The 12,584-nt window shown below is 45.0% G+C and overlaps 1 protein-coding gene across 3 annotated transcripts in view; it reads left to right on the top strand.

Annotated features, from left to right (window-relative positions):
* The window catches only part of CTTNBP2NL (CTTNBP2 N-terminal like), a 52,494-nt gene extending 40,638 nt beyond the window's left edge, over nt 1-11,856 (top strand). For all 3 annotated transcript variants that reach the window (XM_025872423.2, XM_025872421.2, XM_073896140.1), the window contains 3 exons: nt 1,727-1,957; nt 5,829-5,936; nt 7,716-11,856. In XM_025872423.2, the coding sequence (XP_025728208.1) occupies nt 1,790-1,957; nt 5,829-5,936; nt 7,716-9,185 (1,746 nt within the window). In that variant the 5' untranslated portion in view covers nt 1,727-1,789 and the 3' untranslated portion in view covers nt 9,186-11,856. The remainder of the gene's footprint in view (nt 1-1,726; nt 1,958-5,828; nt 5,937-7,715) is intronic.
* The last annotated feature ends 728 nt before the right edge of the window (nt 11,857-12,584 follow it).

The following is a 12,584-nucleotide window of genomic DNA, read 5'->3' as shown; positions in this document are numbered from 1 at the left end:
TATCCAAATACCCCAATAATGTCATCATTTAAAATGGTTGTAGTTAAGGGCACCTGGCTGGCTCAAGTCAGAGGAACTGCGACTCCTGATCCTCAGGGTCATGAGTTCGAGCCGCATGTTGGGTGTAGAACTTAGTTAAAAAAAAAAAAAAAATCTTAAAAAATTTTTTTCTTAATGGTTGTAGTTAAGCCAGAAGTAAAACTCAGGGCTTCTAACTCTGCTTTGAACATTTGCCAATTGATACCAACACAAATTGATAGCATAAATCTAAGTGATTCCTAGGTCTTGAACTTGGACAGTCTAATGAAGGATGCATCATGTTTTCAGGACTGAAACATACTTCTGTGTTAAACCCCATGTTTGCTTTAGTGTCTTGAAGGGGTTTTTTGTTTTTGTTTTGCTTTGTTTTTTAAGCATAGCCATTGAATTGTGATTTTCCCTTTCTTTTCAAATGGGTTCCTCTTTGTGGATGCTGGTAGTAAGAAAACCTAGCTCCTCCCACCCCCCAAAAAGAAAAAGAAAACCTAGCTTTTGGTGAAATAATTTTTTAAAAATTGATAAATAACAGTAGTTTTCATGACTAGATTTCATTCGAGAGTTTAAATTATATAATATTTTGCTGTGGTTTTTGAGAAAGTTTCTTCAATGCTGTATTAACACTTCATTTTTTTTTTCATTGTAAAATGTTTCAGGAACCTTTTTAATGTCTGTGTAGTGAAGTAATTGTTAATGTCACTCTGTTCACCTGCATGTAATATATAATGCTCATACGGAGTATTACTTCAGGTCCTTCCTAGTAGACCTGAAAGAATAGGGAAGCCAAAGAATATCTTTCCACTCCCTTCCTGATCCTTGGATCCAATTTGGCACCCAGGCCCAAAGCCCTACACCAGACTCCAACACTAGCCCACATCCCCTGCTCACCTTCTCTCTCATCCTTGAACCCCACCAAGCCCTGAAGGGGACAGGAAGGAAGATGGCAGGTAGCAGGGAACAGAGACTAGAAGAAGGGGTGGAATTTGGCAGCAGGTAGAAGGGATTTTGTCTGCACCTCTGGCCCTCTTGACCCACCAATAACTGAGTGAGGTTCTATATGTTCAGATCACAAATGTCGTAGAATATAACGTGAAAACACTTGTAGCATTCTTTACTTATCTGCAACCGCCTTGTTACATCCCTAAATACGTAAATTCAAAATTCCCATGTTTACCATATTTTAGAAATGCAAATGCCATAACACAGAAAGAAAGGATAAGGTATCCCTGCTGGCAGTTACAAGCATTCATAAGCCGAGGCAGTAAGCATGGTGCTTAAGGACAAAGACTTTAGAGCCAGACTGCCTAGGTTTAAATCCTAATTCTGACCACTTGCTAAATGAGTAACCTGTTACTTGACCAGATTATAATAGTTTTCTCATCTGCAAACTGAAAATGATAGCACTCTCTTAAAGGCTTATAAAATTTAAGTAAGTTAATGTGAATATAAATGCTTATAACAATGTTTAATACATAGTTAGCTCTATGTAAGAATTTGTCCTCTTTAATATTATTATACCATGCCCTCTTTCTGGTGTCGTTTCTACATTAAAATGGCCCCATCACCAATCAGATTTGTAGTCAGCAGGTGCCATTCATACTTACACTACCATGTTTAACTATAACTCCTAGCAAACACCCCTCCGCAATAGTGTTAAAAAGCAAAATGCTTATTTTTTCCTCTTTCCCAGGCCCAACACAGAGATACTTTCATTGAAGAACGCTATGGAAAATACAACATCAGTGATCCTTTAATGGCTCTACAGAGAGACTTCGAGACACTGAAGGAGAAGAATGATGGCGAAAAGCAGCCAGTCTGCACAAACCCACTCTCTGTCCTTAAGGTGGTGATGAAGCAGTGTAAGAGCATGCAGGAGCGCATGCTGTCGCAGCTGGCTGCCGCTGAGAGCAGGCACCGCAAAGTACGTTCACCCGCCTGCCTCGTGCCACATAAACTCTCATGATAAATGATGCCTGATCCTGTCTTGTCAGCTGCCGGTTCCCACAGCAATCCAACTGGGAGGTCTCCCAGGTGTCAGAAGCCCCTCAGCCTATCCAGGAGCCAAGAGCTCAGAGAGAAAACACAAGTTACTCGACATGTTAAATTTAGGGACTATGCCAGACACATTATTTAAGACGGCATTCCTTCCTGATAGGACCCTCCAAAACACTTGCTCTGTTTTTTCAGCTCTTGATCTTCCAAACTTTGGCAACAAATTGGGGTTTGACCAAGCTTGTGGCTGAACAGAGCGTTCCCTATTTGCTTACTTAAGTGATAAATAGCAAGATTAACGGGTATTTGGGGAATGCTGTATGAGAGAGAGAGAGAATTTACCTGATTATAAACATGCAAGCCAATGGATTGTTTTTATATATTTCTAGTTTCTGTTTTTGTTTTTTTTAAAGATTTTATTTGTTTATTTGACAGAGAGAGACACAGCGAGAGAGGGAACACAAGCAAGGGGAGCGGGAGTGTGAGAAGCAGGCTTCCCGCCGAGCAGGGAGCCCGATGCGGGGCTCCATCCCGGGACCCTGGGACCGTGACCTGAGCCGAAGGCAGACGCTTAACGATTGAGCCACCCAGGCGCCCCTATATATCTCTAGTTTTGAGATTCATTGCTTTTTAGTTCTAAAACGGTAAACAGTCCCCAGGATTGTTTACCTTAAAGCTGTTCTACCCTATTAGGAAAGTGTGTGTGTGCGCGCACGCGCGCGCTTCGCTCCAGATCTTACAGCCCCTAGTTAGGCAAACCTGTGCTTTCCTCTACCTCATCTCATTGGAATTCTAGAGCTTGTGATTTTATTCCCCGACCTGATTTACCACTCAGATTTCGCCTGTAAAAGATGCTTGGCTAGAATCTACATTTTCTAAAACTATTGGTTTAGATTTATACCAGCAAGAGAGACATCAACACATTTAAGTAGGAAGCATTTTATTCTGAAAAATTGGGTCAGCAGCTGCAAATTGATGTACTTTAGTTTACTTTTATGATTACCTACGTTAGAGAGCCAGCTCCTTAAAATGCACCTGACAAATTGCTTAGGCATAGGTCTTGACCATGATTTTTCTTACTCTTTCCAGTGTCCAAATGAAAGGCCAGGGTGGAGATTTTTTTTATTTTTTAATATTTCACTTATTTATTTGACAGAGAGAGAGAGAGAGAGACACAGTGAAAGAAGGAACACAAGCAGGGGGAGTGGGAGAGGGAGAAGCAGGCTTCCTGCAGAGCAGGGAGCCCGATATGGGGCTCCATCCCAGGACCCTGGGACCATGACCTGAGCCAAAGGCAGACGCTTAACGACTGAGCCACCCAGGCACCCCTGGGGTGGAGATTCTTAACCATGGATGGGCCTCAGATGTTCCATGATCCCCCCAAAAATATACAGAATGCCAAAAGTCCATACATTTTTATAGAATGTGAATTTTTTCCCACATCTTTAATTGAATTCTCAGAGTTGTCCAAGATCCAGCAGAGTTTAACCTCTGGTCTAGAATGAACTAATCTAAATACATTTATGCCCAGTTTAAAACGTGTCGGTGGGTCTGAGTTAGTTGCCTAAATTTGGGGGCCTTTTATGTAATCCTCTAAGAAAGTCTTCACAGCGTGCTTGTTTGATAGGCCTTTTCCCCCCTTCCTCCATGAAGCAGCTGAGTTGCCCTGAAGGGTTGGCTGGCTGTCATGCCCATGAAAGGTGTAGTGATGGGATGATTTGTGGCTCTAGGTGATTAGGGAGAGGAAGAAGTTAAAAATAATTCAAAATTCTTTAATACTATATTTCAATGTAAAGTTCTTTGAGTGTTAAATATTTTTAAACCAACTGCCTGTTTGTAAGTGTTTTATCAAAGTAAAACACTGACTTTGTTACAAATCTAACAGTACCTAGAGGCTTATAATTAGGGTGCTTATTGTCCCAGTTTGCCCAAGAGAGTCCCAGTTGATGTCTGTCGCCTCAGCATAGTCATTAAGAATACCCCCTTTGACTCTCAGAAGTGTTGTGGTTTGAACTGTAAATTACATGCTTACCCTGCTTATTATGTAACAAAGAGTTCCCTAGTCCACCTTTCCCCATTCCCTCTTCTCCTCCATATTCAGAGACAGCCATTTTCTCCTTTTGACCATTTATTTTGGTAGCTAAATTCCATATTTCTAAATGGTATACTCTCCCCCCCTTATCAATTCTTGACACTTATATTAATGCTTCCTCTCATTATAGATACGGATTTATCTTACAGCCTGCCTCCCATTCCACCCTGCCACCTTCCCAAAACAGACACAGCGCCCTTTGCTCACCCCCATTCTCTGGTATTCCCAAATCCTGAGCCTGCCACATTCTCTTTCTTCTGAGGATAAATATCTGCCTTGTGCCTGGGCAGTAGATGCCTAACATTCTATGTACAGGAATCAGGTTGAGGGGACAAATACCTTCTGGAAAATACAGATTTTGAGCCAGTGCCCTTGTTTCCTGCCCCACATCTCACCTCCCCTCTGCAGCACGGGCCGCCTCCAGGTTCCAGACCTCTTTGGGGCCCTGCAGGGCAAAACAGCTTCCTCTCCCATACCAAAGTAGCTACCACCCTCCTGCCTCCTGCCTCCTGCCCTCTTCAAATGTTATTTACATTTCTTGTCTGCTACAATCTCTGTCTTTGAGGGTTTTTATCTTTTCATTCCATTTCTGTAATTTTAGAGGGCTTTCCAAAAGGAGAGGAGATGATGGACCACCATTAGCTAAAATTGTTTTTCTATTAAATTGAAAAGTTAGGATTTTGGGGTTTTGGTTTTGTTTTTTTTTAGGATTTTATTAAGTAATCTCTACACCCGACATGGAGCTCAAACTCACAACCCCGACATCAAGTCGCATGCTCTAATAACTGAGCCAGCCAGGCGCCCCAAGTTAGGCTTTTTTTTTTTTTTTTTAAACCAAAAGGAAGAACACCAAGATGTTTTCATTTTTGTTAAATGAAAACATTTTGGGCTTCATGACCCAGAAATTTTTCTCTCTCCATTCAAGAAAACCGTTAGTGAAGAGAAACACTGAGAGATGGGAGGATAGTGCTATGCCCTAGATGTCTGGGCCAAGGCACCTGGGAAGCAGGAACAGAAGCTGCTAAGAAATCCCTGGCCTTTCAGAATCTTGTGCAGTTATAGGTGGGATTATGTGGGAAATGTCCCTTTATATGTGTACAGCATTCACCTTCAAACTGGGCTTAATCCTTTGGTGCCAGGATAAGTGGAATGGGGTAGGCAGATTAATTAAAAGGCCTTCTGAAAAATCTCCACATAGGATCCCAAGCGTTGAGGCTTTTTATGTGCAGGCTGAGCTCAAGAGTCTCTCCACCTCTCAGCTAACTATATACAAAATGCATATTACTAACTAAGCAGGGCATAGTGATTTGAGCTTGAGGAGAGGATCTCAGCTTTCAGCTCTCTTGCGGTCCTGTCTTGCTTCATCCCCTACCCCCATCCCCTAGTCTGAGCAGACTGCCTGCAGTTGCTGATCTATTAATTCTCGGAAACCTTCTCAACCCCTAGAGCTCTTTAGTTGCTCTCTTCTATTTACTTGCCATTTTGTGCATCCTGAAATAAAGCATAGATCTTACTGTTTTCTAGCACATAGCTCGCATATCTTTCACCCTACTAGATAAAGTGATCCTTGATGGCCCTGACTGGGATGGATGGATTGATCTCTGGAACTATCTTAGGTGCTTAGATAGGTGCTTAGTATTTAATTGTGTTGTATTATAAGTGTGTTTTCTTGACATTTGGAATTTTTGTTTCTTTAATTCTTTTAAAGGTGATCCTAGACCTTGAGGAAGAAAGGCAGAGGCATGCGCAGGACACAGCTGAAGGAGATGATGTCACCTACATGCTGGAGAAAGAGAGAGAGCGGCTGACTCAGCAGGTGGTGACGGTGGAGGGGCTCACAGCACCATGCGGCTAGAATAGTGTTTCTCAAAGATTGTTCTGCAGGGTGTAAATTAGTGTTGCTCCGAAACAAAGGGCTTTGTGGTCAAATAAATCTGGGAAATACTGGATTAAACAAAGTTAAATAGGTTTCTAATTTCTTAGACCCTTGAGTACAGAAAAGCACATTGTGAGTCTCAAGAACAAGATGGTTTCTGAGTTCAGCAAATCTACGTCTTCACAGAATCTTTTTTTCTTAAGATTTTTTATTGATTTATTTGAGAGAGACAGAGATAGCGAGAGAGAGCAGGAGCGGGGAGAGGAAGGAGAAGCAGGCTTGCCACCAAGCAGGGAGCCCAACACGGGGCTCGATCCCAGGACCCTGGGATCATGACCTGACCCAAAGGTAGATGCCCAACAGACTGAGCCACCCAGGTACCCCACATAGAATCTTTTTGACAGAGCTCACTCACTGTGGTACTGTCATTCCGTAGAACATACTTTGGGAACACTAGCTTCGAACTCTCAAGCATTTTGACTTAGGAATCCAGTAACAAATACATATGACATCACAACCCAGTGTATAGACATACATAAACACACGCCTGCAACGAAAATCTCGTGAAATTATATATAACCCTTACTGCTTACAGTAACCATTCATTTTTTAAAACTTTAATCGTGGCCCATGAGACTGGTTTCCTCATCCATTAATGAGTTTGAAAAACGTTCACTGGGCGCCTGGGTGGCTCAGTTGGTTGGGCGAGTGCCTTCGGCTCAGGTCATGATCCCGGAGTGCCGGGATCGAGTCCCGCGTCGGGCTCCCTGCTCAGCGGGGAGCCTGCTTCTCCCTCTGACCCTCGCCCCTCTCATGTACTCTCTCTCTCTCATTCTCACTCTCTCAAATAAATAGATCTTTAAAAAAAAAAAAAAATTCACTAAGAGGGTTCCATCAACCCTTTCCCTCTTGCTCAGAGTTTCTGTGCCTTAAATAGGGTGGAAATAATAATTAAAATAGACTGCATTTGTGTAAAAAGCACAGTTTATTTATGTATTTATTTTTAATTTAAATTCAATTAACATATATTATTAGTTTCAGAGGTAGAGGTCAGTGATTCGTCAGTCTTCTATAACACCCAGCGCTCATTACATCACGTGCCCCCCACCCCCTCCAGCAACCTTCAGTTTGTTTCCTATATGGTTGAGTCTCTTATGGTTTGTCTCCCTCTCTGGTTTCGTCTTGTGTTATTTTTTTTTCCTCAAAAGTACAGTTTAAATGCAACTATTTGTTTGTTTTTAAGACCAGAAAGAATGATCACTGAAACTTGAAAAGTTTTGTTTTCTTAAGAATACACTTAGGATGATGAGCCCTATGTTGTACCCCTGAAACTGACAGAACACTACGTTAACTATCCTGGAGTTAAAATGAATAAGTTAATAGTTTTGTTTTCATCCGCATTCATCATGAAACCCGATGTGTGCGGCTTTCCGTTATCAGTCGTGAGCGGTTCTGATCTGACCCCTCTGCAGACCTGCAACACGCATTCCCACCGCTAACAACGTAAGAACTAGAAGTGCCTCCGAAATCAGCAGAGAAAGCTTAAACCCTAGTGTGCACATTCGGGAGGTAGGGGCTCCGATGCGTCAGAGGTACCGGAGCTAAGCTGGTGGCGTGCGGGGCATCCGGGCGCCCGACGAGAGCCAGCCGGGATGTTTTGCAGCCGCTCTCTTTGTTTGTCTTATCCTAATCAGGCTGTCCGGTGGCATTCTTTTCCAGCTGGAATTTGAGAAGTCCCAGGTGAAGAAGTTTGAGAAAGAGCAGAAGAAGCTGTCGAGTCAGCTGGAGGAGGAGCGCTGCCGTCACAAGCAGCTGTCGTCCATGCTGGCGCTCGAGTGCAGGAAAGCCACCGGCAAGGCGGCCGAGGAGGGGCAGAAGGCCGGCGAGCTGAGCCTGAAGCTGGAGAAGGAGAAGAGCCGCGCGAGTAAGCTGGAGGAGGAACTGGCGGCCGAGAGGAGGCGGGGCTTGCAGACGGAGGCCCAGGTGGAGAAGCAGCTGTCCGAGTTCGACATCGAGCGAGAACAACTGAGGGCAAAACTGAACCGGGAAGAGAACCGGACCAAAACCCTGAAAGAAGAGATGGAAAGTCTGAAGAAGATAGTGAAGGCTCTGGAGGCTTCTCACCTGCACAGTAGCCCTCCTGAGCAAGCGAGGAGACCGGTGACCGTGTCGAAAGGCACGGTGACTGAGCCTCCCGTGCTGGTGTCTGTGTTCTGCCAAACGGAGAGAAGCCAGGGCAGCAGCGCAGCCAAGGTGACCGCCGCCGCCGGGCCGCCTGGTCCCGCCACTCCTACTTACTCGTGCGCAAAAACCAACGGCCATTTGGAGCCAGAGGTACAGACCGCCAAGGAGCTGGTGGTAGGCAGCAGCGGGGAAAACCAAGTGCCTCCACGAGAGAGGCCCGTGGGGTCGGCCCAAGAGAAAGCAGTGGAGAACGGCGGGTGTCCTGTGGGAATGGAGACTCCTGGCCCAGCACCTGCTCACCTCCCGTCCAGTGGGGGCTCCCTGTCTCCCAGCAGCACGGCCTCCTCCTCCCTCACATCCTCTCCTTGCTCCTCCCCAGTGCTAACTAAGCGCCTGCTGGGGTCCTCAGCCAGCAGCCCCGGCTACCAGTCATCCTACCAAGTAGGGATCAACCAGCGGTTCCAGGCGGCTCGGCACAAATTTCAGTCCCAGGCGGATCAGGACCAGCAGGCTAGTGGTGTGCAGAGCCCCCCATCCAGGGACCTGTCACCCACCCTCATAGACAACTCTGCCGCCAAGCAGCTGGCCCGCAACACCGTCACTCAGGTGCTCTCCAGATTCACTAGCCAGCAAGGGCCGATCAAACCTGTCTCTCCCAACAGCTCTCCTTTCGGCACAGACTATCGGAATCTGGCCAACACTGCCAGCCCGAGAGGCGACGCCAGCCATTCCCCCACTCCAGGGAAAGTGTCCAGTCCGCTGAGCCCTCTGTCTCCAGGGATCAAGTCCCCCACCATCCCCAGGGCTGAGAGGGGAAACCCTCCACCCATCCCGCCCAAAAAACCTGGCCTCACCCCTTCTCCATCCACCACCACTCCACTGACCAAAACTCATTCCCAGGCCTCCTCTTTGGCCACCACGGAAGACCTAGCCGTCAGCTGCTCTTCCACGGTTGTCGTGGCTAACGGCAAGGACGTGGAGATACTCCTGCCTACCAGCAGCTAGTCCCTCGCAGGAGTCTCCACGGCTGACATTCCACCAGATTTCGTCCAAGAGCTCAGAGTCCAACTGTTGAGTCAGATCATGTTATTTATTTTGACAGTAGCTGAAACCATCTGTAGAGTCCATTTAGTGTATTTCGCCTTTTTGTATTTTTTTTTAAGTAGAAACTGAGTCGTTTGGATTTTTATGCCTCACACCTTTGTACTAAAGCTAGAAGGGCACCTCAAAGATGTCTCAAGCTCGGCAGTCACCATCTCGTTGTGATGGAGAAAGCTAACTGAGGACCAGGTGGTGATTTGCTATTTTGGGACTGGGATTGCTCAACACTCATTGTGAATTATGCAGAAGTGGTTCGTGCAGATTGTTATTCCAGATGAACATGTCTCAAAAGTGCCTGAAATAAGACTGCCACGCGAATGTGATTCTGCAGCGAAAACACAAAATGGATCATCTAATTGCAGAAAATGAGATCCTCCGTGAATCCTGAATGTTAAAAAACAACACTGCTTTTAAACCTCTTTTACTGTTTTTAATATAAGCTTTGGGTTCAGAAACAAGGCTGCGTCAGGAGAAGGGGAATCCGGAAGGTGGGTGTGACCTCGCCACCGAGCTGAGCTTTATAGAGCCCTTGAGAAGCCCTCCCGGGCAGGAGGCAGTGGGGGTGCTGATTTTCTCGTACTTCTGAAAAATTAAGTCACTCCCAGGTTCCCGCAGCAGTCCTTGAATAGAATGAAATCACATCTCCATTCAAAAAATGTCTTCAGGCATCTACTGTTGTATAAGGAACTTCTGATTCCAATTGCTATTACTTGAATAGGAAATGGTTACTCGTTCTGTATAAAAAGTTTTGCAACAGGATGAGATCTTTATTATGTAATCAAAAAGCAATAACTTAAAGTTCATTGTCTCTGTAATATTATAAGTCAGAATTATACAGGTTTTACCAAATTGTTACACTTAACCCTCGGAGCTGCCAGCACTTGGTGTATCTGTGCAACCAAATTAACTTTTCCCTAAATGGAAGTATACATAGATCTGTATAGATACACAGCCTTTTGTGCGTCTGACATACACACACTTAAACACATAAATATTAGTGTGATTGTATCTTTGGAGTTTGCAATAGAGCATAAAGGGCGAGTAGAAATGCACATTAAGATTACCTAACAGAGCAACTCAGTGTGGCTGGGACCCAGTCGGTCAAAGGAGGAATCTTGTCCATGGGGGGGGACGGGGGGGGGGCGGAAATTCCAGATGAAGTCAGGCCGTCAGCGTCCTAAAATGCCAGAGCCAAAGACTGCAGTGTCACAAAACTCAACTGGCCAACTAAATGACTGAAACAGGTCACTCCATCAAGTGCTGTAAGTCAGCTGGGATGGGGGAAGCCGTAGCAAACTCAAGTGCCCGAGCCCCCTCTGATAGGCAAGGGCCCCTGCTGTTCAGCCCCAGCTGCTTGTCGCCATGCAGTGTTGCTAGACCAGGTTACCAGCTCCTCAAATTTTTGTGAAACCCAAATTTTCATAGAAACATTCTCACTTTTAAATATCAAGACAGACTCAAAAACAATTTGAAACTGCTGGTTAAACACTTCTGCAGCTGGGTCTAGCTCACACGCTGCCAAGTTGCAACGTCTTTCATTTTAGAAACTTCTGTCATTTCCATCATTGTGAGTTTGAGGACAGACGCCTCCCTCTTTCCAACATGTAGGCTAGTACAGAGGTCATAGGATATAAGGAAGATCCCCGTCCTCCAAATAAGACCCCGCAACCCAGCTCAGACAAGGCAGTTCTAGGACTTCGTGTCCACAGGGATGGAGAGGCCTTAGTGTCCTCTCATACATTCTCCCGAGCCAACATCTACCCAACAGTCCTGTCCTTCTGCTGTAATTTAAATCTATTTCCTCTTAATCCAGTATGAATTGATGGGGGACGGGCCAGTGATGGAAATCAATGTATAAATCACAATTGGTGTCTCCAGGGCTTAGGGTTTGATTAAGGCCAATACATCCAAAATTAAAATACTCTTCATACCCCAGGATGTTTACCAAATGGTGAACGGGGTATCTTATAAACTGCCCAAAGCAATCATGCATTAAACTTCATTCCCACGCACGGCCAAGTGAAGTGATAAAATAGCTGACCTTCCTAAACAGGAGAGGGGCTACAGTCCCAGAGTGTTATTACCTCTCTTGCTTTAAATGGTAATCTTAAAATTTGCATTGTGCTCTTCCCCTTGTTTCAGCATAGATATATATAGAGAGAGAGATACTATAAGGATGTTTATTTCTTAGGAAGTGCACTGAATAATGTATTTCTTTTACAGTGTAATATGGGGGTGGGGAAATGCAAAAGAAATGCGTATTTTTGCTAGTTGCCTATCTTCTAAGATAAATAAGCACAATACTGCAATGGATCCAATAATCCAGCTAGGTATTATAGATTGGTATTTAAGTTTGCTGTAGATCGTGTGTGTGTGCTAAGTAAAAGTTCCATGATTCACAATTTTGGTACTAACCCATGTTGTGGACGCTAGATTGCTACTCACCAGATGCCGATGGATGCGCAACGCATACCACAAGCATTAACTAGTCATTCTCATTTGTAAAGCCAAATGTACCATGCAGAAGTCTTCATCCATTTTTATAGCAGACTACATTAAAACAAGTTAAATCATACTGTCTGGGGAAAATCTAATCTTGTTTGTACAAAGTGAAGGATGTTGCACAACCGAGCCTGTTTTGTCTGGGAAGGAGCAGGTGTCGAGGAAGTACGCACGCCTGTGGCTTTCGAAAACCAAGTGAAGTCAGTGACCTGTCCAGGTTAGACTCCAAAAGGAGCTGGGCTGTTGGTCTTCTTGAGAACCCTAGAGCTGGAAGAAGCCTTTGCGGTGATCCAGTCTATAATTTTTAAGCCCTGGAGGGGTTTAAAGGTGTTCTGGGCCTTTTGAGAATCTAAGAAACACTAGACTCCATCCTCAGAAAAATGGATATACTAATAGGCAGAATGTGGTTGATGGCTTCCCAGGATCCAAAGACCCTGAAGCCATCCATGATTCATGTACTCGAGCTGAAGAATGCCTGATCTTGTCCTGCCCTCGCATTCTACAAGCGACTAATGTATCCCTTGTCTCCTAGTCCAGTGGTGAGGTGCTGCACTGTGAGCCAGTGCAAGCTGTAGGCAGACAGAAGCACCTGAGAAATCCTTTGACGTGCAAAAGATGTGGAGACAGTGGGGATGTTTACATATATTAAGTTTCCACCATTTAAGCCCATTAATGACCATTTCAGCAAACACCGGGTATATCTGTTTTCCGGAACAGCCTCACTGTCAGCAGTGCAGCCTTGTCTTCACAGTGCGGCTCCCCCGTGCCTGGCGTGGGGTCTCCCCCTCTCCCCTCTCTGCG

This window comes from Callorhinus ursinus, unplaced genomic scaffold, assembly GCF_003265705.2.
Source record: "Callorhinus ursinus isolate GAN/ISIS: 27379988/994484 unplaced genomic scaffold, GSC_fseal_2.0 scaffold9, whole genome shotgun sequence".
Taxonomy (NCBI): domain Eukaryota; kingdom Metazoa; phylum Chordata; class Mammalia; order Carnivora; family Otariidae; genus Callorhinus; species Callorhinus ursinus.
The sequence above is the reverse complement of the archived record's forward strand: the minus strand, read 5'-3'. Positions and strand labels throughout refer to the sequence as shown.